Source organism: Amborella trichopoda, chromosome 6 (genome assembly GCF_054954075.1).
Source record: "Amborella trichopoda isolate Santa Cruz 75 chromosome 6, AtrichopodaSantaCruz75HAP2 v2.0, whole genome shotgun sequence".
In the NCBI taxonomy this organism is placed as follows: domain Eukaryota; kingdom Viridiplantae; phylum Streptophyta; class Magnoliopsida; order Amborellales; family Amborellaceae; genus Amborella; species Amborella trichopoda.
In genome coordinates this window covers 33,088,802-33,116,673 of record NC_142341.1, presented here as the reverse complement: position 1 = coordinate 33,116,673, position 27,872 = coordinate 33,088,802, and the positions used below count along the sequence as shown (strand labels likewise).

The following is a 27,872-nucleotide window of genomic DNA, read 5'->3' as shown; positions in this document are numbered from 1 at the left end:
TTAAATAACAAGCATACCCTATCCTGCCTATATTATTCATTATGATATTCCTGACCTGTAAATTACATTTCAGGATAAAGTGTGTAAAGAATTTTCCATCAGTTTTGAATAGATACAACAACCAAGAAGTCAAGACCAACTTGATTCAGTTTCCTAGTAATTGATACATGGAAAAAGTAGATATCACGTAGCATGGAAAAAAGGAGTATTGCTCTGGACTTCGCAGGGCTCTGTACTTGTAAGATGTGGAACTCTTTCTCCCTTTGTCTTCCTTCACCTTTATACAACAAAATGGCAAAGGGGAGATGGGGCGGGCATGGGTGCGTGAGTGAGTGAGAGAGAGAGAGAGAGAGAGGGGAGAGGTTATTCACTCAAAATGACATCTCCAGTTGCTCATAGTCAGGCATCTTGAAAGCAATTCCGGATTCATCACTCGATCGTCTCTTATTCATACTCGCCCTTTGCATCAAGCGGACCAAAGCTTGAACAACTTCAGACATTGGTGGTCGAAACTCTGGCTCAGGCTGTCATAAGTCGAGAGGCTCTTTGTTAAACATATTCACGACACTAATGAAGTCCGCGTGTGGCTTCAAAAGTCCCCAATAAAAGCGCCTAACTTATATTTTCTTTGGTGGCAGTGTTTTATATATATGGTATTACGGATGGAAGCATAACTTCAATGTCCAGCTGATGATACAAAGTTGACAGACCCTTAACCAGTCTCTATGCAAACCTTTGAAGAAATGCACCAGAAATCATTGCCTTCTTAAACTAGATTGATGCATGTAAACCAAATACTTATATGAATTCATCAGAATAGCTTGGTTAATTAATAAAGAGGATTAACCCAGCCACAAGCTTAGTTCCAACCAATACTTCAAACATGCCACATCCAAGTATGAATCCATAAAAGAAGAATAAAAAGGAGAACAGATTGTCAAGAGTTTACCTGAACACACAAAGCAATGATATCAGCAAAACGTGAAAGAGACTTGGCAGGATATATGCCCTTGAGCGCAGGATCAACCATTTTTGCCAAGGCATCAATATCATGCAGCTGAGGGGTAGCCCATCTCACAAGAGACTGCTCTGATCTTTGTCTTGAACTTCATGACCAACAAGGAGAACAGATGGATAAAATAAGAGAAATGCCATATGAGTCTAGTGACTGAATGAACAACCCAAATCCATAAACATATAAACACTACCCCCATGACAAATATGTTGTTAAGAAGTAAAACCTGTCTAGTGGCTTCCGGCCCGTCAAGAGCTCCAACATGACTACCCCAAAGCTGTAAACATCACTCTTGACAGTGTAAATTCCTGACATAGCAAATTCAGGAGCACTATACCCAAATGATCCCAGCATCTGAGTTGATACCTGTTTCAGAAACAATGAGTCTAATTCTGCTCCACATGAGAAACACAAACATAAAAAGATTAGGTTTGCATACTATGTTAGTGTCTTGGTTTCCTATGGTTGCCAGGACCTTCCCAAGTCCCAACCATCTGATGTCAACAACGGATGGTTAGGTGTGTCATTCCCAAGCTCAACCATGTCAAAACTTTTGACAGATTTTGAGCTGGGAATTGGGGTAGTTGCAGCAAAACATAGGTAACCGAGATGATAGCATAGAATACCATCCCAAGTACTTCATCTACATTAGGGACCATCAATACCTGTCGCTCCGTGTTAGGTGTCAATGCAGCCAGTCCACAGTCTGACAGATGGGGGTTAAGCTCTTCATCAAGTAAAATATTCGCTGACTTGAAGTTTCTATGTACAACAGAAGGCAAGCACACTTCATGCAAATACCTGAACAATTACAATTTAGCACATGAGAAAAAAAACTTCAATGCCATTGGTAAGAAACCCATGTGCACATTTATAATGCAAGAGGACAAAGTCTCACTCGAGAGCCCTAGCAGTGCCAAGAGCAATCCGTACACGTGCATTCCATGTCAACGCCTTGCTGTTATCATCGGTAAAGTGGAGCATATCATGAAGAGTTCCATTTCCAAAATACTCGTAAACCAAGAGGTGCTGGCCATGCTCTGCACAATAACCTAGAAGTGTGGTGATGTTTGGATGCCGTAGGCGTGACATATTTGAAACTGCTTCAAGGAAATTATCTTCCTCCTGAAGAGATAGGGCCGAGCTATCGATCTTCTTGACAGCCAAAATCTAGAAGAAAGAAAAAGTAGCACAATGTTGGTTGGTTGCAAAATCGTATAATTGAAGCAATTATCACAAGAATTAGGGCTTAAGCTTGCTGGTTAAGGTGCTACGTCCCAAGCTAAATTCCTACTGCTGAAGCAAGAATCACAACAATTGAAGCGAATAAAAATAAATAGCATTCTCAACTAAATCAGCTCACATGCCAGTGAGTTGTCGTCCGTTAAAATCATATTGACATTCCAGTAAGAGACAAAATAAAGAAGTAAAACGTCAACTTGTGTCTATCTCATTATATGACTTCCAAATATCTGATAAATTCATAAGAAAGTCAACAAATAGTCTTTAAATCATACTAATAAACACAGAAGGTGCTTGTGGACTGCTAATCATCATACTACAAAAAAATAGAAGGCATGAATAAAGTTATCAAACAAAATAGAGTCCAAAAATAACAGAAGTCCTAGGTCATAAATGATTGAGTCTTGGGAAGATTACAGTTTGCAACATCCATTGGAGGCAAATCGCAATAGCATCTGAGGAATAGCGAAGGATGAGAATAGGGAGCTTAAATTATACATGATGAGGATCAGGCCGCTCCAATAACTAAACATTCAAATTTGGAACTTGTGCTATTGCCATACAGATTATATTATTTACTTGTTAACTGAAATTAGATGTGGTTTGACCATCTTTAACCATGGATTTATTCCATAAGTATCTGTTTCTTAAGACATTGTGGAATTGATTATCCCATACTTGGTGACATACATATATATTTTTAATTAAAATATATGGTTAAATATATTGATATTGATGGTTGAACTCAACGGATTGTAATATTATCAGATTAGCAAATGCAATATTTTTAATATTGAAACCACAGGTTTCAGTTATAATAAACAGATAAACTGTGGTTATAGTAGACTAAAAAAATGAGTATATCTTTCCTGAGAATTTCCACATCTTTAAAAATTTTCCTTTTATTAGGTTCCCTTCATATATCTAGCTACAGAATTCATGTACGGAGTAGGGTAACTGAGGATTTTGACATTTGGAATCAACCGTCTTACATAAAACTCATGCCTCAACAGTTCTCAATCAAATCCAAATCATAATTAGAAATATGGGAATGTGGTACGTAGATGCCGCTAAAGGATTTAACTTTCAAACCAATTGAGTATATTTATATCAGTTTCAAATTTTAAATAAAGTGCATGTCCGAAACAGTAGTAAGCATGAATGCGAGAGGCATAAGCACCTTGCCATTGGAAAAATCTGCCCTATATACACGTCCAAGGGAGCCCTCCCCCACAAGACATTCCTGGCTAAAACTATTTGTGGCTGTTTGAAGTTCTGCAACTGCATATGAAGTAGCAGTTATAGGGGCTTTTGTTCTCTTTCCAGCACCAGGTTTTCCAGATGTTCTATCACTCGCAATTTTTTGCCATTCCACTGGCGGAGGCTTCAGATCAGTTATGGGTGCAGCTTTGGACTTCTGTTCTTGGCTCTCTACACTTGCTGCTATGATAACAACATATAAAGACATAGTGCAGATGTTATATTATCATGTTTCAAGTTCAGAAAATTGAACATAAGATCATGAGACGACCATTATTCCAAGAATAATGTAATCCACGTGAAATCCAAATAATAGACATCACAGATTTCATATGGATTAACTCGCATGTAATTATGTTAATTAAGATGGTTTAAGGATAGCAATATTATGCACACAAATGTAAACATTTAATATACACGAGTAATGGCGCTAGGGTAAGATTTCACAACCATTGTATGAATTTGTGGATCTCTAGCTTGTGTTAATCAACTCCCAAAGGTTCGCAATGGATATCCTCATAGATACATAATGCTTGACATGTGCTCGGTAATATAAATATTCGGTATGAAGAATCAGAAAAGAACAAGAGTACAACACTATGTTAAAAGGCCTAGCTGTAAACAGCGATTGTAACCACGAAAACCCGCTGATTTCAAATGAATATCAGGGTAAATGAGAAGAACTGGAGGCAAATACAGCTCCAGTTTTTTACAGTAATTCTTTTAGACATCATTCTGCCTGTGTCACTCTTACCTCTGTTATGAGCCATCTGCATTCAAATTAGTTCTTATATATGAATGATAAAAGAATAAGTGAGTAAACAGAAATTGACACCACACTTGAGACAATAAATCATCCAACTAGTGAGTAATTATTGAGAAATAAACAACATATCGTACCAGTGTGTCATTTATAGGATATAAACAGGAGAATAAAGTATTCCATTTGCTCGAGAAATATAAGATTAGTTTAGTAGCCAAAAGTTATATTCAGAGTTTGGATTGCATTATGAGGAGATTGTTTAGTCTACAAGACAAAGAAAGCATGGACTCATATACGCACCTTCAGCTTAATTTAAAGCCCGATGGATGAACACATGGGGGCCTTGGTAATATGGCACAAAATCGTCAATGTTTTTCAAGCATATGGGGAGTCAGGTTGTTATACTTTTCACTTACGGTGATTTTATAACAACACGAAGTGATGCCTCAACCATACCCATCCTACGCAAATTTACAGTAGTAGACCCTGTAAGGAATAAGGACACTCTATTGTAGTTTCCAAGATTTTAAACTATTTGCAAATCTAGAGGTATCACTGTAACATGATACACTTATATGCAATATCTTATATCCCAACCCCAAAAAGCACAAGATAGCTAGTACATATGTTAAGCACTCAGGATATGACCAGGATCTATATCATCAGCTTTACCTGAAACGATTCGGAAACTGAATCGATTTAGGCTTTGGAAGTGTGAAATCGCCGCCAGCTGGAAGATTCCTGTTTTTGGAATCGACATCCATACAAAAGGAATCATAGGCGACAAGATTTCTATTTTTAGGAATTAAGATTCAACCAAAATAGAATCGAGATCCCTATCTAGATGGAATCGAGATTCCTAACTCTTTGAATTCATCTTTTCGACTTAGTTGGAATCGATCAATATGGAATCGAGATTCCTTCATTTATGGAATCAAGATTCCAACATCTTTGGAATCGAGAGGGAATAGAGAGGGAAACAAGACATGTCTCAATGTCATTCATTGACCGACATGTCATATATGCATGTTTACATTATTTACAAATTACATTATTTCTAACATCTTGGAGTTGCAATTTCTCCACTGGATCAATACAATGCATACTTCAAGAATTAAGTAGAGAACAAGGACCACCACTTCCATTGGTCATTTCATGTCAAAAATGATGACTACACCTTGTAGCTTGAGATTGAGTGTCTATCTCGAGTAGTTTGATGCCTGAGAAACTTCTAAACATCACTTCTCAAGAAAAGCAAAAAGAAAAAAAAAGGGAAGAGGTAGAAATCTGATAAATGTGGAAACCAGTTTCAACAAGTGTAGAATTGAGATTCACCAATTGCGAAATCAAGAATCAGTGAATCGGTTCCGTGAAGATTCCCAATATAGGAATTAAGATTCTGAACTTCAAGGAAATAGGTTCCGTGAAGATTCCTAGTCGGAATCACTTAATCGAAGTTCTGAATCGGAATCGCGACCTTCAATGAGAGATTCGGGTAATTATGAAATGAACACATATCACTAGGGGCCATAAAGGCATGAATGCCACTTTCATTACTATAGTTCCCAAAACTGAAGGCGTCGTAAAGATTAAAGACTTTCGCCTTATCAGCCCACTGAATAGTTCTTACAAGATCTTCACCAAGGTCCTTGGGTTGCATTTGTCTGATGTATGTCCTAGACTTAGTTATTTCCCCAAATCAAAGTGCTTTTTCAACAATAGACAAATACTTGGAAGTGATTTTATTAAATGTGAAGCATCCATTCAGACACCATGCTAAACAGCATGGTGGTTGTCTCTTCTGCGAATTTCTTGATAATCATTAACAGCCTTTTTATAAGTCACATGTGTCATTTTAGTACTTTTTCCTTTGTTTAAGCGTCTAGATTGAAAGATGGGGATTTAAATCTAAGGGCTGATATTGGCCCCTGCAATGGGTTTTGGGAGAGACAAATATAAGCTTATGCAAGGCTGATCTAGCCACCTTTTTACTTGAATTTAAATAGAACACAGCAAGACAAAGGGACAGTCCAGCACTCCCTCTCCATTTTCTTTGGGGACATGATCTCTAAGATGGATCTCCAACCCTGCTTCATGTGTTTCGACCTAACCTTACCTCTCCACCTGCTTTCTTCCTCCTCATACATGCAGATCCAAATTGATTGTGCTACTATAAGACCATTTATCATTGTTACAACGAGGTCATAATTACTCCTAGCCATTAGATGTCGAATAAGATGGCTTAGGGTTTATCACGAAGTTCAAGAAAAAAGTTTTTGAACTTTGAGTCTTGTCAATGACACTCTTACAACTACCGGATTTGAAATCTGAATAACAAGAGTATTTGTGACCTTCTTGTACCAAAAGTAAATGGTCTCTTTGTATACTTTTCCCCATATATTGGCGGAACAAGATTTGTATAGCTGACCCCAAATAGTTGGAATAAGGCTAGGATGATATTTGTGTGTGTGTGTGTGTATGTATATATATATATATGTATATATATATATATATATATATAGGAAAACGCTATTGTCAACCCATGGGCTAATGGAATAGTGTAAGCCCAATAGCCCAGATTGAATCTGGGTCAATGCAATGATCACGATTAAATTTTGCAATTTGATTTTAATTCTATCTACAAATCCAAATCACTTGAAATTTGGAGCATCTATTTTTTAAAAATAGTAGAATCTAATAAAAATATCAAAAAAATAATTTGCAAAAAATAAATTGACCAAATTTGTTCAATTCATTTTTTGCAAATTATGCTTTTAATATTTCATTAGGTGCACCTTGATGAGAAGAGTGAACACCCCACATTCATGTTATTTGGATTTATATAAAAATATTAAAATTATATTACAATATGCAGCCGTGATCGTCAGATCGGCCCAAATTCAATCTAGCCTGTTGGGCTTACACAATTCCATCAATTAGTTGGCTGACCTTAGCTTTTTCCATATATATATATATATATATATATATTTCAACTATTTGGTGTCAGCTATACAAATCATGATCGGCCATTCTGCTCTATCAAGGGTCATACCTTCAATCAAATCATAAGTTACCATATCGCTTCCCACTACTTCTATGTCCTTTTACGCCTTCCGCTCACCCTTTTAGAGCCTTCCACTTGAACCAAAATACCCCTCCTAACTAGTGTTCATTAGGTCCAAGCTGCACACGGACAACCCACCTAAATCCATTTTCCCTCATCTTATCGCTTATTGAAGCCACCCTAAATTCCCTCATATGCATTCATTCTGAATTCTATCATTTCTTGTCTTGTCACTTATCCATCTCAACATCCTCTTAGCTACACTCATCCTATAGTTATTTTGTTTCTTGATTGCCCAACATTTTGTCCCATAAAGCATGGCTGGTCTTACTGTGTATAGCTGAATTTGGGCCTGATCTAACTCTAGATCTAGCGCAAACTCATTGTACATGTAGTTATTTTAAGAGAGAATTGCCTAGTCGAATCCAAACCAAATGTGGTTAGATCTCGCCAAAGAGATCAAACCCTCTATGGATCGTCGGCAGCGCCAAATGTGAACTCATCAAAATAATAGGATATAGATGGAGGAAGCAGAAAATAAAGGAAATCAAAGGAAAATACTGCAAAATCAACAATAAATAGGAAAATAGAGAGAACTTATGAACGGCCACGCCGTGAAGAAGGAGCCTTGATCAAAGCTTCTTTTGATGACTGATTCTCCCTTTTCTACTGAGATGATTGATTATTATTGATTTTGGATGATTTAGATTAAAAGGCTCCTGAGGATCTAGGGTTTATGGTATTGGAGATAGATGAAATGGAGGCCTTTCTTCAATTGAGTAAGGTATCATGGCTGGAACTAGGGTTTTTAGGCTAAGGCTTGAGGATTTTCAAACTAAGGGATCTAGGGTTTCTGAGAAGATGACTTGCCTCTCCCCCTCACCTTTTGAGAGTAAAAAATGAGAACTTAAATAGAAAAATGTGCATAAGAAATAGAAAGGCAGTGATTGACAACCAATCAGAGGCCGACAACTGGCCACACCGCACCCTGGGATGCAATGTTGGTTCTTCTGCGCCATATTGGTTGGCGCAGTCTACTAACCGACTCTAGTTAACGGCATTTTCTCAGAATTTCGACTTATGTGATATTTTCGTACTATTTGTAATCAACATTGCTTGGTTTGCTAATTTTCTTAATTAATTTCTCACTTATTTCCTTTTCATAAACATGCATATTTTGGGATTTGGGTTTCCTAAGGTTGGATTTTATGGGATTTAGGCTTATTCTGGATTTACCCTAGGCACGATTATAGTTTAGGTATGACTACGGTTCACTATAAGCTATGGTTTATTAGGTTCGTGTGGTCCTTAGCGGTTAAATGGATAATCTAATGCTTATCCTATGGTCTTCAAGGGTATTTCTATGCCTTGAGATCTAGAAATTTAGAAGCAATGTCAATTCCAAAAATGGTGTGTCAACACTTAATGCCATCCTATAAAACTTTCCATTTAGTTTCATTGGTATGCGGCAATCACATAAAACTTTGGATGCACATCTCCATTTCGCTCCCAGCTCTAATTCTATACGTGATATATTCCTCAATCTCTCCATTCTCTTAGATTATCAACCCAACATATCAAAAATAACCTCTTTTAGGCATTTATTGGTCATCAATCTTAACTTCTTCCTCGTTTTGCTCCTATTATTACTAAACTTTCATTCTATATATTTTGTCTTAGTCTGGCGAATTTTAAAATCTTTAGATCCTAGAGCACCCCTCCAAAGCTCCAACTTTATGTTGACACCGCCTCTAGTCTCGTCAATCAAAATTACGCCATTTGCGAACATGATGCACCACAGTAGCTCATCTTGTAGATGCCTAGTTAACTCGTCCATAACCAGAACAAAGAGATTTGGGCTCCTCACTGACCCTTGATGTAGGCCTACCGTGCCTAAAAACTCACTTGCCTCTCCACTTGTTGTCCTCACACTAATTAGCACTCCCTCATACATATCTCTCACCATGTCAATATATCCTCTAAAGACTCCTTTCTTTTCCAACATGTCAATATATCTTTCTAGGCAACCTATCATATGCTTTCTCTAAATCAATAAAGACCAATGGGAGGTGCCTTTTCTTCTTCCTAAACTTCTCAACCAGTTGCCTAAGTAAGAAAATAGCCTCAACTGGTGACCTCCCTGACACAAAGCCAAACTGATTTTCTGATACACACACACACATACATGTAAATACATATATGTCTATGTCTACACACACACATATATTATAGGGCCGTGATTTCATGTTGCCATCTCATTATAGTATAATGAAGCAATAGTTCTAGAAAACCATGTTTATAACATTTGTATGACACCAAAACAATTGCATACACCATCCATTCATCCTAATAATCAATCCCTAAAAAAATAAAATTTACTTTGCACCCTAGATATAGTCAAAATGAGTCCCCCTTCAACAATTAATCTAGACCACACATTTGGTGAATTTCAAGATCTATGACTTTACGAACTCAAAATCATTTTTTTCTTTTGCAACATTGTTCATCATTAGATAATCAAGCTATCCGAAAATTTTGAAGGGGAAAAAATCCTTCTAAGGCCTAGATCTAAGAGTCTCACCAAAATGGACGGATTATGTTAATTGGCCTAAAAAACTACTTTCTAGGGTGTATTTTCAAATTTTTCTTTTTGTCGATTGTTCATTATAATGAAAATAGTTCATATCCAAAAATTAAAGTAAAAAAAAAATGGCCCCAACATTGTTTTTGAAGATTTTGTTTAATTATATTACTATAGAGCTGCATGAAATCACAACACTTTCTTCAAGGCAGGTGCTTTGAATTGCTCAGGCATGAAGTTAAATATGGCCACGTCTAAACTCATGGCATGGACAATGACTCCACTGCAGTCTTGGCACATAGACTGGATGTAGAGTAGAATCCTTACCTTAAAACATTGGCCTACATTCGCGTATCCGAAGTCCCATAAGAAACTTTGGGACCGGGTGGTCGACGACTAGCATCTTGGAAGGGGAGGTTCCTCTCACTGGGCAGACCAATCACCCTCATAAAGGCCACACTCTCCAACATCCCCATCTACCATATGTCCCTATTCCAACTAGTGATAGGTCAATATGGAGTACTCCATAACATGCTTTTGGTACCCCATAACTCTCGAGCATCTCAATAGAAAGCTTTTGGGGGCAAAAAAACAAATTACCATCTTTTCCTCCATTTCCCTATTTTAATTGGTGCCGGGAACTCCGTAATCCGTCCAGTAACTATTCATAGCCCTCAACCAGTCTTTTCCTTTGGATGGAGTCCATAATGTGTGTATGCTGGACATTATGAAATAAAGGGATAGCTGCATCTTTGATGGTAATGACAGCTCAATCCCCGCCATGGAAGATAAGAGTAAAAATATAAGAACTAATCCATTTTCCTATAGCAGAAAGAAACTGGGTGGCAAGCATAACACACCAGCCCACATCTCTGATAATCATATCTAACTGCTAGCGCGCACCAAAGGAAGGTTCAATCAATCTAAATCTCAAATGGATTCTTAGCAACCCTTGACTCTCAAGTTTCGATATAATTTTCAAGGACCACCTCGATACCATGTTGTCCTCCGCTGGCTACATTGGAATTGCAAACTACAATTAGGCCAAGACTATAGCAGTCAGGAAGGACATAATTGTTGGGATCAAGAGCAGGACAAGAAGCAGGATTGGACTTGGGAGTGGGGAGTCTTGAAATGCTAGAAGATCCCTATGGTTGGAAGTATCATCCGTAGAATTTATGTTTTAGGGACCTAGATCCCTAAATATTAGGGATCAACAAGGAGCAGGATCAGGCTCGGGAGCGGGCAAATCTTGAAATGCTAGAATATCCTATGGTTTGGAGTGTCGTCCATATAGTGGATATGTTAGAGATCTAGATCCTTAAATGCTAGGGATTGAGATCCCAACCTTTTGGGAATCTTAACTTGACCTTCTGGGATCTTGATCCCAACCTTTTGGGGATCTTGCAAACAACCTTAAAGAGTATGTACGGAATTGGACTAAGTACACTCTTTAAAATAGAGATCTCTTTATAGCCGGCAAGCAATGCAACCATATCAAAAATTTAGTTGTGTTACAAGTTGGTTATAAATAAAGAAAATTATCAGTTTGGTTGTTATCTTGGTCTTTAAGGTTAGGATCAAGATTCGTAAGAGTAGGAATCGGGGTCCCTAACAATGGGGATTCAGATTTCAAAATTTAAAAATCAAGATCTTGGTCTTCCCGGAGCGCTGGAGTGAGATTCTAGAGTGGGATCACCACTTATGTTGGGCGTTCCCGACAAGTATGAGAAGGACTTATAAGAAAAGAACATAGTTGTTGGGTTAGGGAGCAGGACCAGGAATAGAATAGGGATCGGGAGCAGGGGATCATAAAATGCTATAAGATTCCAATTGTTGGGAGCATTGTCCGCATAAGGCATATGTTGGGGATGAAGATCACCAAATGTTAGGGATCGAGAACCAAACTTTCTTAGGATCTTGATTCTAACATTTTGGGATCTTGATTGCTAAATCTCTTTATTAATAATCAGCAAGTAATGAAACTATATTTAAACTATAGTTATGTTGCTAATTCCTCAGTTTGGTTGTTGTTTTAGTACTTAAGGTTCGAATTGATATCCTTTATAGAGGAATGGGAATCACCTAATAGTAGGAATCAGGATCCCAAATATTTAGAAATCGAGATCCCTTCCTATAGTGTGGGAGAGAGATCCCAAAGCGCCTATTTGGACGATCCTTGTAACTATATAATAGACTCATCACGGAATTTCTCAACCTTGCTGATAGAAGGGGCCTCCAATACCATTATCTCATGGGCTTCAGCAATCCATCTAGGTCTGTGGAGACTAGCCCAACATTTTCATTATGATCAGGTGATCTTTAACCACCTGGCCTGGGAAGCCAACCACATCACTAATGCCTATGTCACATAGCAATGGATACGCATGTCTATTTTTGACACAAATGTGAGTGTCAAAAGCGTGAATCCCAAAAATTGCCACTAAACATGACAGGTCCATACAATATATAGGTGTATACATGTATGTGCACATCTATACAAATATATATATTGATATTTACGTGCAGTCCATATAAGAGGTGAGATGAAGATTCTCAGTAAGATGGAGATTCACAACTTAGAGAGGGATTCAAAAACGCGGAGGCGGCCACCTAGGCGATTCTGGGCCGCCTAAGTGGGCGCCCAGAGACAAAGGCGGTCTGTCTTTTGGGGAAGTGTAGAGCTTTGCAGATTTACAATGGACATGTCAATTTTTTATTTTGAAAATAGAAAATAAAAAATGATTTATAATAAATGGGCGTTCCTAAATTGACTTATGTAAACATGGACAATTTTTTATTTTTATTCTAAAACATTTTTTAATTTTCAAACTAAAACCATAGAAGGATGATGTTTCTAAACAAAGAAACATTACGTTCTAAAGACAACATGTCCAAAAAAAAGAGAAACGCTATTGGACACTCAATAGGGGAGTCGTGTCCGTTTCTAGAAGTGGCAACCCCCACATCCGTGTTACTTGGTCAAACCCTCGGACATGCATGTTTAAGCTTCTTAGGCTAACGCACTTGTGAAGGAAGAGGCCATCACGGGGGGGCTAACAGGCCCACAATTAGCAAGCAAGAATGTCACTATAGCAGCAGCCAAAAAGCAGCAACAGCAAATGAAGCCTCCTTCTTTCTCTTCCCATCCACATCCCTCTCTCTCTCTCTCTCTCTCTCTCTCTCTCTCTACCCATGCACCAATTTAATACTAGCAGGACAATTTAATGTGAAACATTTTGAATAGACTACCCGGCCTATGGGATAACCCATTCTTTGTTATGTACTCCTAAAACTAAAAAACTAATACAATGGCAGTCAACTCCCCCACCCAAAAAGAAAAAAAAACAAATGAACACATCCTTTGAATTGGCAAAGAATGAAATGGTCCAATCTCCCATGACAGTTATGCCATCATAGTTCGACAAAGTATCCCAAACATTAAGCAATGATAGTCTCAGGGCATAGTATTAGCTTATTCATTAGATCAACAACTGGTAAATTAAAAGACTATTTGCAAGCTACAAAATATTCAAACGAAAAGAGCTATAAATAGCTATCTAACTCTAACCTTTGCTTGCAACAACTGAAATTGATTTCGTAGAGCCAGAACCATTGTTTTCTTTCTTGCTCCTTGGAAACTTCCGAAGGCAGAAAACAATAGCAAATATTGCAGCAACAACCATCAAAAGAGATCCCATAACCATCCCAACTATTGCTCCAGCAGCTAACTTTTCCTCTTTATTTTTAGCCCCAAGGCCGGGGCCTTGATCCTCAGGCCTAGGCTTGGTTGTGGGAGTTCCACTAGTATTGTGACCATTATGTGCTCTATTAGGAGGTGGGGAAGTGTATGGTGGAGGAGGCGGAGCAGGGCCTGTGTCAAAAGAATTTCCACTGATCCTGTATAGAAATCACAATATTGAAAAAATATATATATATGAAAAGGGGGGTTAAAAAATAGTATACACCAAAAGGGAAGTTTTGCGATTGAGAAGACCAAGATAACTTACGAGAGGTTGGGAATTGTTTTGAACTTCTCTGGTATCCAGCCACTAAAGCGATTCTTTTCGATGTTTCTAATGGAAAATGATCCATATGGACAATATTAAAAGGTATTACCACCTCAACTCAGTGTAAAGTGCAACAGACAATACTTACAAATCACTTAAAGGTACACTGGATAGAAGGTTCACTGGACCTGTCAACTGATTGTCTTGCAGGTAACTGCAATAATGTTGGATTCCACAAACCATTAGTTAATGATATATTAAACCAGGAAGTTCTAAGACACCAGCATCCTACACTTACAGAGTAGAAAGGTTTGACAAGGATCCAAAAGAGTTGGGCAGATCTCCAGTCAAATTGTTGAATGATAAATCTCTGTCAATGCAACATTAAAGTAAGATTCTTAACAAATAATGCACATTGTAGTAAGGCGTGCTGAAATTTATTCATGATTTACTATAAGTTCCATCAATAGCTCATACAAACATCCGCCACTTAGGAACAAAATGGAAGTAAAGAAGGAACAATTCAAATGCTTCAATTCTAGTGAGATATAATGCAAGTGAACTGATGCAGCTTCTGGCCAACTTAGCTTGATTATTCCATCAAAAATTCATTATGTTCAGAATCTAGATTTGTGGTCTTGTTAGCATAATCTTCACGATCATGATAAATGAAACTTGTCACAAGCAGCACCAAAAAGTTTATGATGCACAGATACTTGAAAACTGTTTCCATACCTGCATGGATACTTAAAAAACACATCATTTGTAAAAGATTGTCATTTCTATGTCTAAAGCCTAAACTTATAAAAAAGGTTGAACTATCCATGGCAATTACCTGATATGCACTATTAGGTTCCATAAGAGTTGGACTTGAAATGACAAAAATTAATAACTACTGGCCACATATAACAATCAAGAGAAACATACATTTTAAACTTTTAACCTAATTCTTTGAAACTAAATAAAACCAACTTCAAATAATGACGGGAATTTACACTCAAATTTTGACATTAGTAATCCAAATTTCCCTAAGATCCTAAAGCTCAGTTTTCTTTAAGAATGGAAGGTAAGAAAATCAACTTAAGCTTAAAAGCTAATAAACAGACACTTCAACTAGTATCACTCCACTTGCTTGATAATGCACTAGCAAGTACCATAATTCAGATATGAATTAAACTTAAAAAAAAAAAAAACTATATATCTATATATATATATATATATATATATATATATATGAAGTTGAAATAGCGAAAAATATGGGTCATTATTCTCTATAGTTTTCTTCATAAAATAATTGAAACATTGAGTACACATTTTCACAGATAGTTTGTAAAGGAAGAATTTGAAATTGAGATAACACAAACATATTCTTCTTTTTATTTTCCTACCAGAAAAACTGTTCATAATATTTAACAAAACTGATGCTTATAAGATCAAAATACCGTTCATCATCATCATCAGAGTCGAAAATATGACATTTTATAGAAACTACAGTAGCACAACATTTTTCCATAGGGGCTTATCTCCTCACGACAATATGTGATAAATTTAAATGGTATCTTATAATTAACTACAAAATGAAAATTTATGTAACATTTATTTTGGCTCACCAAAGGGTTATTAACTAATAGTTGTAAAGCTATAAAAACTCTCAGAGGCACAGAGTTGCTTATTACAAAGACACAAGAAAAAAAAAGGAAAAAAAGGATGCAACCTTTTTGCATACTCTAAGAGAGGAGAATGAGATTGCTGATAAACTTGCCCGAGGGCAGTAATGGAGAGATTCCCTGTATGTAGGGTCAAACCTCCCTTCCATTTGACATTTCCCTGCCCTTTCTTGACTCTCACTTTCTCACTCTCTTCTATTCCTCACCAAGCCCATCCATGATTCATTTACTCCTGTGAGCAACTGGATGTAATTGGTTTTCTCCCTTAATTCTAAAGAAACAAAAAAAGATCAAAGGAAAAGACAAGATAAAACAGCCCCCTTATGAAACCAAAATATGTGTGATTAGGAGGAGTTGAATTACATGGGGAAAATGACACAAAGTTTACACCATTTTCTGTATTTCAAAAACTCAATTTCAACTATGTTCCTTGAATTTAGAATTTATAGGCAATACATAGAGTCATCTCTATTGTCAACTCTCACCCAGAAAAAAAAAAGACAAGCAAAATCTTTATTTTCCCAAAGGGCTCAATCATACGAGCACAAGAAACTTCAACAATTGGGCATTTATGGTTAGAGTGCTGACAAATGCAGCACAAGACCCCAAGTTCAGAACTTCATTGCTGACCTTGTCACTCTCCCTTGCATATATATATATGGGGGAAAACCCTACCAAATGCCCATGATCGAAATGCTACATTGATTTTGCTCATGGTCCTAAAGTGGCCCATGATTACTATAGCATTTCGCTCATGGGTGTTTGACAAGGTTTTCCACATGTCTGTGTGTGCATGAAGACATGCTTGCATGTGTGCATGTGCGTGTGCGTGTGTGTGCATGCGACTTCCAAAATAGAATGTTAAATTCCACAATCAAGGTGAAAAACCACCGAAGAAACACTGCCTTTCTTGGCATTGTTGCACGCTTAGGTTTTGCACTTTACTTTGATGTATTCAAAGAGCCAAAGGGCCAAAGGTCCAACACAATTGGAAAATAAAGGTCCAATTTCCAATTTGTTGTTGGAAATATGGCCTATCAAGGCCTAAATTTCAGTAGTCTCTCATTCAGTGGGAGCGATTGAGAGTTTGAAATCTTGACGCTTGCGAAATGGAGCCCAGATTCTTTTACCCCGATTACGCATGAGGCATCGAGATTTCACATGTTGATAAAGCAATTTCTCAAGGAGGTGTGAGGGTCACCTCCTAGTTAGGATTTTATAGGTTAGCCTCATGTTTAGCTGCAATCGGCCAAGGCTTGGAGAATCCAAATGAGAAAAATAGAACCCGAGTACTTATTGAGTATTCACCCTGTATGGAATGGTCAAAACTTATGGGACATAAGTCTGTCTCCTGACACAAGACCATTGCATGGCATGTGTATTTTCTTTTCATACGGGAAGCCACGCTTCCAAATGCATTATCCGAGTTTAGAAGAGGCAGTGCACATGTGCTTTGAGAGGACCCCTGTAATTGAGTTGGATCATGTCCCACAGGGGTACACCTGTAATCCATTGAGAGCCGAATGATCGGAAGTTCTGGCTCAACGGCTTTGATATGACCAATTATGTGTCTCTGCTTTAGACTGTGGAACATAGGTCTATTGGGTCGATCTGAGACTCGACAGAATATCATTCAGGACTAGCCCAATGGAGTACTCCGATACCTATAGTTATTAGCTTGAGATCTCACTATACCTTTTGTCCGATTTTATAATGATGAGAAAAACCTAATTATTGCTAAAAAATACTTTAAATATTTATTGTGAATTTTAGAAAATTCTTTAAACTTTTATTTGATAAAAAAAATGAGGGTTTTCATATTGTTTGGCTCAAATTCCACTTTAATCCTGACCTGGTAGTGCCATGTGGCGTCCGAGTGGCCATAGGGCTGCCACATGGCACCCCACACCTCACTCTAGGATCACCGCCCAGCTGGACACTGATCCCTAAGTGGGGGGCTAGATTGGTATTTGGTTGCTTGTTTTATAAGGGGTTGTGTTATGGTGTCTTGTTATATATTGTTATATTTTGTTATATAATGTTATAAATTAAGGCCCCTTTTTTTATCACAGGTCTTAATTAACTCACACATGGGTCATGCATGGCATGTGTGAAGTTTAATTAATTTATTTATTTGATATTAAAGAGAAAATACATTTTCAAATTTGAATTGAAATATATCTTCACACACATGTGTGAAGGGGACATTATCTTTAAATTGATTGGTTTGAAATTTTAGATCTACAAAGCGATTGGCTTTGATAAAGTAGAATATCTACACATGTGTGAGCTTTGCCAATTACTTCTTTGCCCTTTAGCCTTTGTAGTTATCTACTCTAATACATTATTAAACAAAAACTAAGGGTATTTTTGTAAGGCCACATTGGATACAATTGGAACAAAAACATGGGCCAAGGACAAAATGGTAAAGTGGCATAACTTAGGGTTAGGGTGAGTGACAATGGTGTAAAATCTCATCCCTTCATCCTAGTGGTTGGATGGGGATGGGTAGCTAGGTATATTAGCCTCTCATGTGCCTTTGGATTGGTGCATCAAGGGTATTGCTTGAATCCAATGTTACACCCATGTTATAAAAGCACATCATGAGATCTCAAACTCGAACTATCTCAACTCTTGAACCATTTTGGAAAATTGTTGCTACCCTCCTTCTTCTAAAGTTTCTGAGAGAAAATTGAAGAGAGAGAGCTTTTAGAGTTTCATTAATGGTGATCTTGATGGTGGTCATCCTTTCTTATGCTTAAGTCCATAGTGTGCATTTATCAAGGTAAACTCCATTGAATTTTCTTTTCTCATAAGATCATATCATTAACTACTTTGCTTCAAACCCATCAACTAATTTAGTCTCAGAGTGTCACTCTATTTTCAGAACTTTTTCATCACGTTTTTACCTATAGGGGTTCCTAATCTTTCCATACAAGACTGTTTTGGTGGTTCGAGGGACCACCGTGTGTAGTTTGGCCATAACTCTCTTGTTCTTTATCCGATTCGATTCAAACCTTTTTCATTCTGTTTTGGATGATAATGCTAGTGTGTTGAGATCTTAAGAAGTGATTTTAAGTGTGTAACTTCTTCCCATTTGGATTAGACACTCTTGTGAGATTGAACCAGTTTTGTACAATCCGCAGGGACAAATTATTTATAGGGCCCCGATTGCGTGGCCTCGGCACAAGGGGTTCAAAACATGGCTTCTCTATTTTAATTTGGCATTCTAATTCCCTGTTTAGTTGATTTTATTCTTTAGAATTTTGTTGAGATTAGTTGCATGATGTATTGAAGCTTTGGGACATAGTTTATGTAATTTATGCTATGAAAGTGTAATTTATAAACTAGTTTTGCTTTATATGCAATTACCCCATAAGGAGTTGGTATTTGAGTTTATTTGCAGTGGTTATACAAGGCTAGAAATGGCTGTAATTGTTATGTAAAAGGATTGTAACTTATTCACTTAGCTTAGTTTTTAGCAAGGGGCTTGTTGAAGGTGTCCATTTTGCCTTATTTTTTGGCTTGAAAATTTGCTCTAGTCTTTGTATCCACTTTCAATTGGTATCAGAGCTAAGATGATTTACAGCCTCTTTTATGGTCTTTAGAGGGATTATAGATTACCAAATAGGAACCCATGGCAGCCCGATCAATACTCACTGAATTGTTGAAGGAGGCGAGGTTCAATGGAATCAACTTCTCCGAATGGAGAAGGAAAATTGGTTGTGTTTCATGAAGATGGTCTATTGCCATTATTGACTTCTAGACCACCTAATCCACCTGCAATCAATGCTCCTCAAGTTGTTAAGGATGCATATGAGACATGGCATAACAAAACCAAAGTGCCATGAATGTTATTTTTGCAACCATGAGTGATTCATTTGTTAAGGAGTATGAGAATTCCATATGTGTTAAAGATATTATGGAGAGCATGAAAAAGAAATACGACACACCGAATGAAGCTCAAAGGATCATTAGAATGAGGAATCTCATGTGTTACAAAATGGATGATCACACCAAAGTGGGTGATCATCTAAGAGAGTTCAAGAGTTGTATAAGAGAGAGTGAGAGAGCTGGTCACTCATATGATGAGGTGACACAAAAGACGATGTTTGTGCTTTCAATCTCTCCCTCATGGGAGACCTTTGTGGCCAATTTGATGGCCAAAGACGCGTCGACAACAGTGGAGGAGATTGCATTTTTCATGGAAGGGGAAGAGCAAAGAAGGATGGCAATGGATGGACCATCTTCCATGGTCCATATGGTAAAATCTCACCAACCCTCATCTTCTTCTACTCCCTTAGTCATTACTCCTATCTCTTCTTCTCTTCCTAACTCTTTTATGGTGAATACATGTAATGTGGGAGTGAGAGGGAGTAATAATGCTAAGAACAAGAAAATAAAGGGAAAAGGCAAATGGAAAGGGAAGATGAAGCAAAAGGGAAAATCCTACTCCCCATATCCAATTAGCCCTTACCCTCCTAAAACCCATGCCTACCCACCAAATTTGCTAGCCTCATGCCTTTTAGGCCTAAACCACTACCCACACCCATGATGGTAGGTGGGAGGTCGGTTTGGCCTTCCAGCCAAGATTATTCGAAGGTGCAATGCTTTAGATGCAAGAAATACGCTCATACCCAAAAGTTTTGTGGAGGAAAGAAAGAGTTTGTGTGGTCCATGAGACTTTGATTGTCAATGAGGAGGCGGATGTGTGGGTTCTTGACTCGGGAGCTACTATCCATGTGACAAATTCTATGAAAGGCTTTAAAAGGTTTTACGATGTCAAACCCGGTACCCATAATCTTTATATGCACAATCTTTATATGGGTGGAAATCAAATGGAAAAAGTCTTAGAAAAAGGGGACTATGTGTTAGAGCTCACTAATGGTGAGACTCTCATGCTTAAGGACACCCTCTATGCACCCAGGATAAGGAAGAATCTCATCTCGGTTTCCAAGATGAGTAAAGCCAGGTTTGTGCTCTTGTTCAAGGTGGAAAAGGTTTATGTACATGATGGCTCTATTAATGGAGACCTTGTTTTTGTAGCCCACTTGGTTCAAGGGCTTTATGAAATCAAAATGAAAAAGGAGTTTGTTTACATGGGTGATGATATTCAAAATTTTACTTTATGGCATTACGGTTAGGTCACATTAATCCATCGAGAATGCATATTATGATGAAAGAAGGATTGCTTGATAAAATGAATATCGATTCTCATAATAGATGCAAGGCTTGCCTTAAAGGAAAGATGGTCAAGAAGTCTCACCAAAAGGGTGAAAGGGTCTCTAGCCTTTTAGAACTAATCCACTCGAATGTGTGTGGACCTATGAGTGTGCCTACCATGGGACACATGAGGTACTTCATACCATTCATTGATGACCATTCCCGTTTTGGTCACACCTATCTCATGAGAAACAAAAATGAAGACATAACCAAATTCCAACAATATAAAATGGAAGTTAAAAACCAACTAGGTCAAACCATCAAAAACCTTAGATCAGATAGGGGTGGAGAATACACCTCCCAAGCCTTCCAAGATCTTTGTGTCCAATATGGGATTGTCCACCAAACCACCATGCCTTACTCACCCGAACAAAATGGGGTTGTCGAGAGAAGGAATAGGACCTTAATTGAGATGGTGCGAAGTATGTTGAGTACCGCTAATCTTGAATTAGAGTTTTGGGGAGAGGCGATTCTAACCGCCACATATGTCCTTAATCAGACTCCCACCAAAGCAATTCAATCAACTCCTTACCAACTCCTCATGGGCCCACCTCCCTCAATAAAGCACCTCAAGGTTTGGGGATGTTCAGCCCATGTTCTCATACCATCCCAAAATAAGTCCAAACTTGATCCTAAAAACATAAAATGTGTTTTCATAGGATACCCAAGTCATAGGAAGGGTTTTAGGTTTTATAACCTCTTGAATCGTAATGTGATTGAAAGCCTTGATGCCTATTTCCTTGAAGATGAATTCCTCGAGAGAGAATCAACCCAAAAGAGAGTAGACTTCCATGAGCTTCAGCCTAACAAAGAAATTGAAACCATCCCACTTAGGCGAAGTGAGAGAATAAAGAGACCACCTACCTTTTTCACTTACCTTAGGAAGGACTATGAGAGGATTAATGAAGAACCCGATGATGAACCTTATTCTTACCTATATGTTATGTCTTATCCGGATAATAAGTTATGGAAGGAAGCCATGCAAGGTGAGATAAATTCAATCATAAGGAACCATGTATGGGAGTTAGTCCGATTATCACCTAACCTTAGATCCATTAGATGTAAGTGGATATTCAAAAAGAAACTTAACTCCAAAAGGCGTATTGAAAAATACAAGGCAAGACTTGTAGCAAAAGGTTTTACTCAAAAGGAAGGGGTAGATTATTTTGACACCTACTCACCTATTGCCAAAATGCCTTCCATTAGGATGATCATATCCATAGCAGCCTACCTTGACCTAGAATTGCATCAAATGGATGTGAAAACCACCTTCTTAAATGGTGACCTAGAAGAGGATATATACATGAACCGACCCGAGGGCTTTGTTGTGAAAGGAAACGAAAAATTCGTGTACAAACTTAACAAATCACTTTATGGTCTCAAACAAGCTTCAAGAAGATGGTTCCTCAAGTTCCACCAAACCCTAATTAGATATGGATTCAAACCAAATGAGGATGACCATTGTGTATACCATAAGACCAATGGGACTGGCATTACTTTTATGACTTTATATGTGGATGACATTCTAATAGCTAGTAGCACCCTAGACCATATAAGGGACACAAAGGCAATGCTATCAAGTAACTTTGATATGAAAGATATGGGAGAGGCTTCATATGTGTTAGGGATTCATATTATAAGAGATAGAGCAGCCCGCACTATTCAATTATCTCAATCTACATATTGTAAGAAAGTTCTTGAGAGATTTGGTATAAGTGAATCCAAACCTATAGATACACCTGTGGAAAGGAGAGGAAAATTAAATGTCAATATAAAACCAAACAATGATCTTGAGAGAAATGAGATGGAAAGGATCCCATATCGGAGTGCCGTAGGATTACTAATGTATTTAACCATGGGAACTAGACCCGATCTAGCTTTTGCTCAAAGCTTAATTGGTCGATTCCAAAGTGATCCTGGATTAGAACATTGGAAACCCGTGAAAAGAATCATGAGGTATTTGAAAGGAACATTTGATTATGGATTAACCTATGGCAATGTGAGTGAGCTTAAAGTTTTGGGATATACAGACTCCGACTATCAAGGAGACCTGGATGACTCGAGATCCACTTCGGGTTATTTATTTCTTTGTGGGGGTGGTGTCATTTCTTGACGCACCAAGAAGCAAGACATTGTAGCCCTATCTACCATGGAAGCCTAGTATATGGCTTTAAGTTCCGCAACTTTAAATTGATTGGTTTCAAATTTTAGATTTACAAAGTGATTGGCTTTGATAAAGTAGAATATCTACACATGTGTGAACTTTGCCAATTACTTCTTTACCCTTTAGCCTTTGCGGTTATCTACTCTAATACATTATTAAAAAAAACTAAGGGTATTTTTGTAAGGCCATATTGGATACAATTGGAACAAAAACATGAGCCAAGGACAAAATGGTAAAGTGACATAACTTAGGGTTTGGGTGAATGATAATGGTGTGACATCTCATCCCTTCATCCTAGTGGTTGGATGGGGATGGGTGACTAGGTACATTAACCTCTCATGTTCCTTTGGATAAGTGCATCAAGGGTATTGATTGAATCCAAAGTTACACCCATGTTAAAAGCACATCATAAGATCTCAAACCCTAACTATCTCAACTCTCGAACCATTTTGGAAAATTGTTGCTACCCTCCTTTTTCTAGGGTTTCTGAGAGAAAATTGAAGAGAGAGAGATTTTAGAGTTCCATTAATGGTGATCTTGATGGTGGTCCTCCTTTCTTATGCTTAAGTCCATAGTGTGCATTTATCAAGGCAAACTCCATTGAATTTTCTTTTCTCATAAGATCATGTCTTTAGCATCTATAGATGCTGGAGTTTTGAATTTAGAAAAGTTTCATTGATCTTAGAAGTCCCATTTGATCATCTTTTTCATCATGCTTATATTCATAGTGTGGTCCTTCATGAGTTATAGCCTATATACATGAAAATCCATGATCATGCATAGTATCCATTAATTACTTTGCTTCAAACCCATCAAATAATTTAGTCTCGAAGTGTCACTCCATTTTCAGAACTTCTTCATTACGTTTTTACCTAAGGGGGTTCCTAATCTTTCCATACAAGACTGTTTTGATGGTCCGAGGGACCATCGTGTGTAGTTTAGCTATAACTCTTGTTTTTTATCCGATTCGATTCAAACCTTTTTCATTCTGTTTTGGATGATAATGCCAGTGTGTTAGGATTTTAAGAAGTGATTTTAAGGTGTGCAACTTATTCCCATTTGGATTAGACACTCTTGTAAGATTGAACCACTTTTGTACAATCCGAAGCGACAAAATTAATTCCTTATAGGGCCCGATTGCGTGGTCCCGGCACAAGGGGTTCTAAACATGGCTTCCCTATTTTAATTTGGCATTCTAATTCCTTGTTTAGTTGATTTTATTCTTTAAAATTTTGTTTAGATTAGTTGCATGATGTATTGAAACTTTGGGACATAGTTTATGTAATTTGTGCTATGAAAATGTAATTCATAAGCTAGTCTTGCTTTATATGTAATTGCCCCATAAGGGGTTAGTATTTGAGTTTATTTACAGTGGTTATACAAGGCTATTAATGGTTGTAATTGTTATGTAAAAAGATTGTAACTTATTCACTTAACTTGGTTTTTAGCACGTGGCTTGTTGAAGGTATCCATTTTGCCTTGTTTTTTGGCTTGGAAATTTGCTCTAGTCTTTGTATCCACTTTCATTTGTGTTTGAGCTAGCAAAATCCGAATGTCAATAAAAGATTTGTAGTTCATAAAAAAAAAAATGAAATTTGCGGCCCCCACATCCAAAGGTAAACACTCCCCGTGGGTCTTAAAAGGTCCAAAAGAAGAAAGAAAGGAATAATAGTAAATGAAACCTACTAAATAAACAAAGAAAACGATGAAAGTATTGATATTATTATTCAAGATCCTGACCAGCAACATAGCATTTAAATCATACTAAAGGAAAATATAGAGATTTACTGATTATGAGCTGCAAGTCACAAAACATTTAATATTTTTTAGACAGAATGAGAAATAATTGATCTATTGATAAGTCCAAGATTTAATGATTATGAGCAGGAAGTAACAGGCTTTTTATTCAAGAATCAATTCAACAATACTTATAAACCAAAGAAACCATTAAAATAGCAATGTAAGTCTTGAAATTATAATTTTGGCCTAAATGTGCTCTTGGAAAGTCTAAAATATGCATATTACTTCTACAATTCATGTAATTTTTTATTTTTACTGCAAAGAATTAAGGAGTAAAAAAGTATCAAACATTCATTTCTAATACAGAAACCAATCTACTAAAAAAGAACAACTCTTTTACCTATGGATGACAAACTATTCAAGGGATACAAGTTTAAACTTTAAAGCACATGAGAACAGAGAGAGAGAGAGAGAGAGAGAGAGAGAGAGAGAGAGAGAGAGAGAGAGAGAGAGAATCAGAATGAAAATGGAAAATGGGTAATGAAAATTTTAATGTGGCATGAAAACTGAACATATTTATAACCATTAGGATCGGTGCACATAACATGATTTAGTGTTTCTGTTTGAAAGCATTGGAGTCTTCGTAACCGCTTAAGGTCAATCATGTTACATTAGCTACACATTTTATTATTTTCTGCACAACCAATCTACTGCACGTTGATTTCGTACATGCCATCTGAAGTATACAGTTAAGAGTAAGTGATTAGCTACTTCAATGTTGTCTCATCCATTTCTGGAAAAGGGAAGAAAAAGAGATGTCTTATCACTTGAGATATCTAGCACAAATGTTACCATAAGACCGTTGACTGGTACTGCCACATAGAGTGCAAATGGTATCACTTCATAAAATAAACAATTAAAACACATCATGTGCAGCATGGTAAATTTGCATTATGGTTCAGTCACTTGGTTCATTAGGGTAACTACTGCTTGCTAGTCACTGCAGTTACACAATAGAATGCAAGCTCAACATTCTAATTCTTAGAAAAAAGGACTGGATTCCAAATCCAGATATCAAACTGAGCTAACAAGAAATTCCAAAAGATGGTTAACTCCAACAAGTCTTGCCCATTTAGAAAAATGATGGCTTATAAAGAAGAATCGAGTCCATACAATGCAGAGAGATCTTGAAGATTTGTGAAAAGGTCGCCAATAGACTGAGAGAGTGAGTTGTGGCTAGCATTCCTGCAATGGGAGAGACACCATCAGATCCCCCCCAATAAAAATGGTTCAAATCACACTGCAAACTGCCTCAAGATGCATAGGCATATGCCACTCACAGGTAATTGAGGGAAGTCATGCCAGAAATTGAGTATGGAAGATTCCCACTGAAGTTGTTGTTGGCAAGATTCCTGTATTTTGAAGGATGAGTCGAATCATATGGAGTAAAGAAATTTGTAATAATAAAAAATAAAAAAATACCAAATGCAAGCATGATGAAGACAACATAAGGAAAATCATCTTACAAGAATGTAGTATTTGGTGGTAACTGATAAGGGATGATGTCATGCAGGTTGTTGCCGCTTACATCACTATGAAAGAGAAATATATACATAAGAAAACAGCCTAAGATTATTTTAATGTACGTGAAATTTCAACACCATAGGAAAATAAGATATCTCACAGTGTTATCAATGATAAAAGCCCTGAGAGTCCATAACCCAACGTTCCACTTAATCCCAATCCAGGAATCTGGCTGTTGCATTGAGGATAAAAAGGGTTCAACAAAGCAAGGGTCACAAAAGCTTCTTCTTAATATAGCTGAAGAGGAGATGCTATTAAAAATTTCACATACAATGAAACGTGATTTATAAGCAACATTGAATCACAAAAGATGTGCACAATACTGACGTACATGGAAGTAACCGCTGTTCCAGAGCAGGAGATCCCCTTCCATGATTCTCCACATGGATCGCCACCATTTGATTTCCATCCCGTTAGCTGAACAGGATCATTCAGTGCATTGTACAAAATCTCAAGAGCGCCAACTGAAAAGACAAAAAGAATGGAATGCCAGTTGTTGGAAACCTCAGACCAAAATTGGCAAAGAGCATTTGCCACTTTCTTCAATTTATCTATACTTAAGCTCTCTCGTAATTAATTGAAATGTGTATGTCCTTGTCATCTTCTTCTTTTATATGTACAGCAGCAAATATCCAATTCTCTTTGCTTTCAATCAATCAAGGGTTAAGACACCCACAAAACAATCGGTTCAGTAAATTGAACCACTAAGTGGTTAATTTTTTAATATTAATACACAGAAAATGTCTTGGGATACCTCCCACATTATGATTTCTACCACTCTTTCCGAATGGTGATGACTAACTACTACAGCACACTCACTCCACCTTTTTCTAATAGATAACGGGAGACATAACAATTACCAGTTGCTACATGAATCAAAACTAATATCCAATGAGTAAGTTAACCAGATTCCAAAAACAAATGTGTAAAAACAAAAAAAAACATACAACACCCATTAAAGAGCTAATGAAAAAAGAAGACAGAGTGGTAAAGAGAGGATGGGAATGCCAGTGTATGAACATGCAAATATTAATATTCAATCCGAACAAGGTGGCTCTGTGCAATGAAAAACAAAACCCAAAGAACATAAAGACTAATGGCAACCAAACGGATGTAGGAAAAAAGACAGAGTCAGGAGATGAATGCTCAAAATGAGTGCATGCAATATGAAACTTTCCACATCGTCGATCTACTGAGGTATACCGATCCGCTACTCACAGGATATGAACAGGAAACTTAAAAAAAAATAGACTGGATTGAATGGTCATGATCTCCTACATCCCATGCTTTCAAACCACAATATACCTAAATAAAGAAAAAGCTAAAAATAGAACCAAAGAGGTGGTAGATAATGAAATAACCATCAGACTGATCGGTGGTGGGATGAACCGGCAAAAACAGCAAAGCAAATGTCACAAAGAGGCCAAAGTATTGATTGCAAACCAGCTCATCTCCCATCATTTTTTTATCTCTTTCCGCCCGGGATCAGGGGAATCTTCTATTCCTACCAAAAATGCGAAGCATTTCTTCTCACAATGCCATGAAACTCAGCAAAACAC

General features: G+C 37.3%; 1 protein-coding gene across 4 annotated transcripts; it reads right to left on the bottom strand.

Annotated features, from left to right (window-relative positions):
- SRF8 (STRUBBELIG-receptor family 8) lies at window positions 1–27,872 on the bottom strand. Of its 4 annotated transcripts, none has more exons than XM_088870407.1 (16): window positions 27,675–27,872; window positions 26,645–26,777; window positions 26,414–26,485; window positions 26,256–26,321; window positions 26,070–26,141; window positions 25,903–25,974; window positions 14,234–14,305; window positions 14,084–14,149; window positions 13,936–14,001; window positions 13,497–13,825; window positions 3,438–3,700; window positions 1,914–2,185; window positions 1,681–1,816; window positions 1,242–1,381; window positions 950–1,106; window positions 1–733 (listed from the first exon to the last, which is right to left on the bottom strand). In XM_088870407.1, exons 1-16 carry the CDS (start codon window positions 27,772–27,774, stop codon window positions 713–715), a joined length of 2,037 nt encoding a protein of 678 aa, XP_088726533.1. In that variant the 5' UTR covers window positions 27,775–27,872; the 3' UTR covers window positions 1–712. The 4 variants fall into 4 exon arrangements, with proteins under 4 accessions (XP_088726533.1, XP_020523354.1, XP_088726534.1 ...); XM_020667695.2 differs by having other exon boundaries at window positions 1–524; XM_088870408.1 differs by having other exon boundaries at window positions 3,438–3,697.

What these genes read in the sequence shown, in the direction of transcription:
- SRF8 (XM_020667695.2), bottom strand. Translation starts at nt 27,774, where the DNA reads ATGATGGGAGATGAGCTGGTTTGCAATCAATACTTTGGCCTCTTTGTG. An exon ending in ATGACTTCCCTCAATTACCT is followed by an intron (nt 25,975 to 26,069) that starts GTGAGTGGCATA and finishes CTCCCATTGCAG; the next exon opens with GAATGCTAGCCACAACTCAC. An exon ending in TTCAGTTGTTGCAAGCAAAG is followed by an intron (nt 3,701 to 13,496) that starts GTTAGAGTTAGA and finishes TTGTTATCATAG; the next exon opens with CAGCAAGTGTAGAGAGCCAA.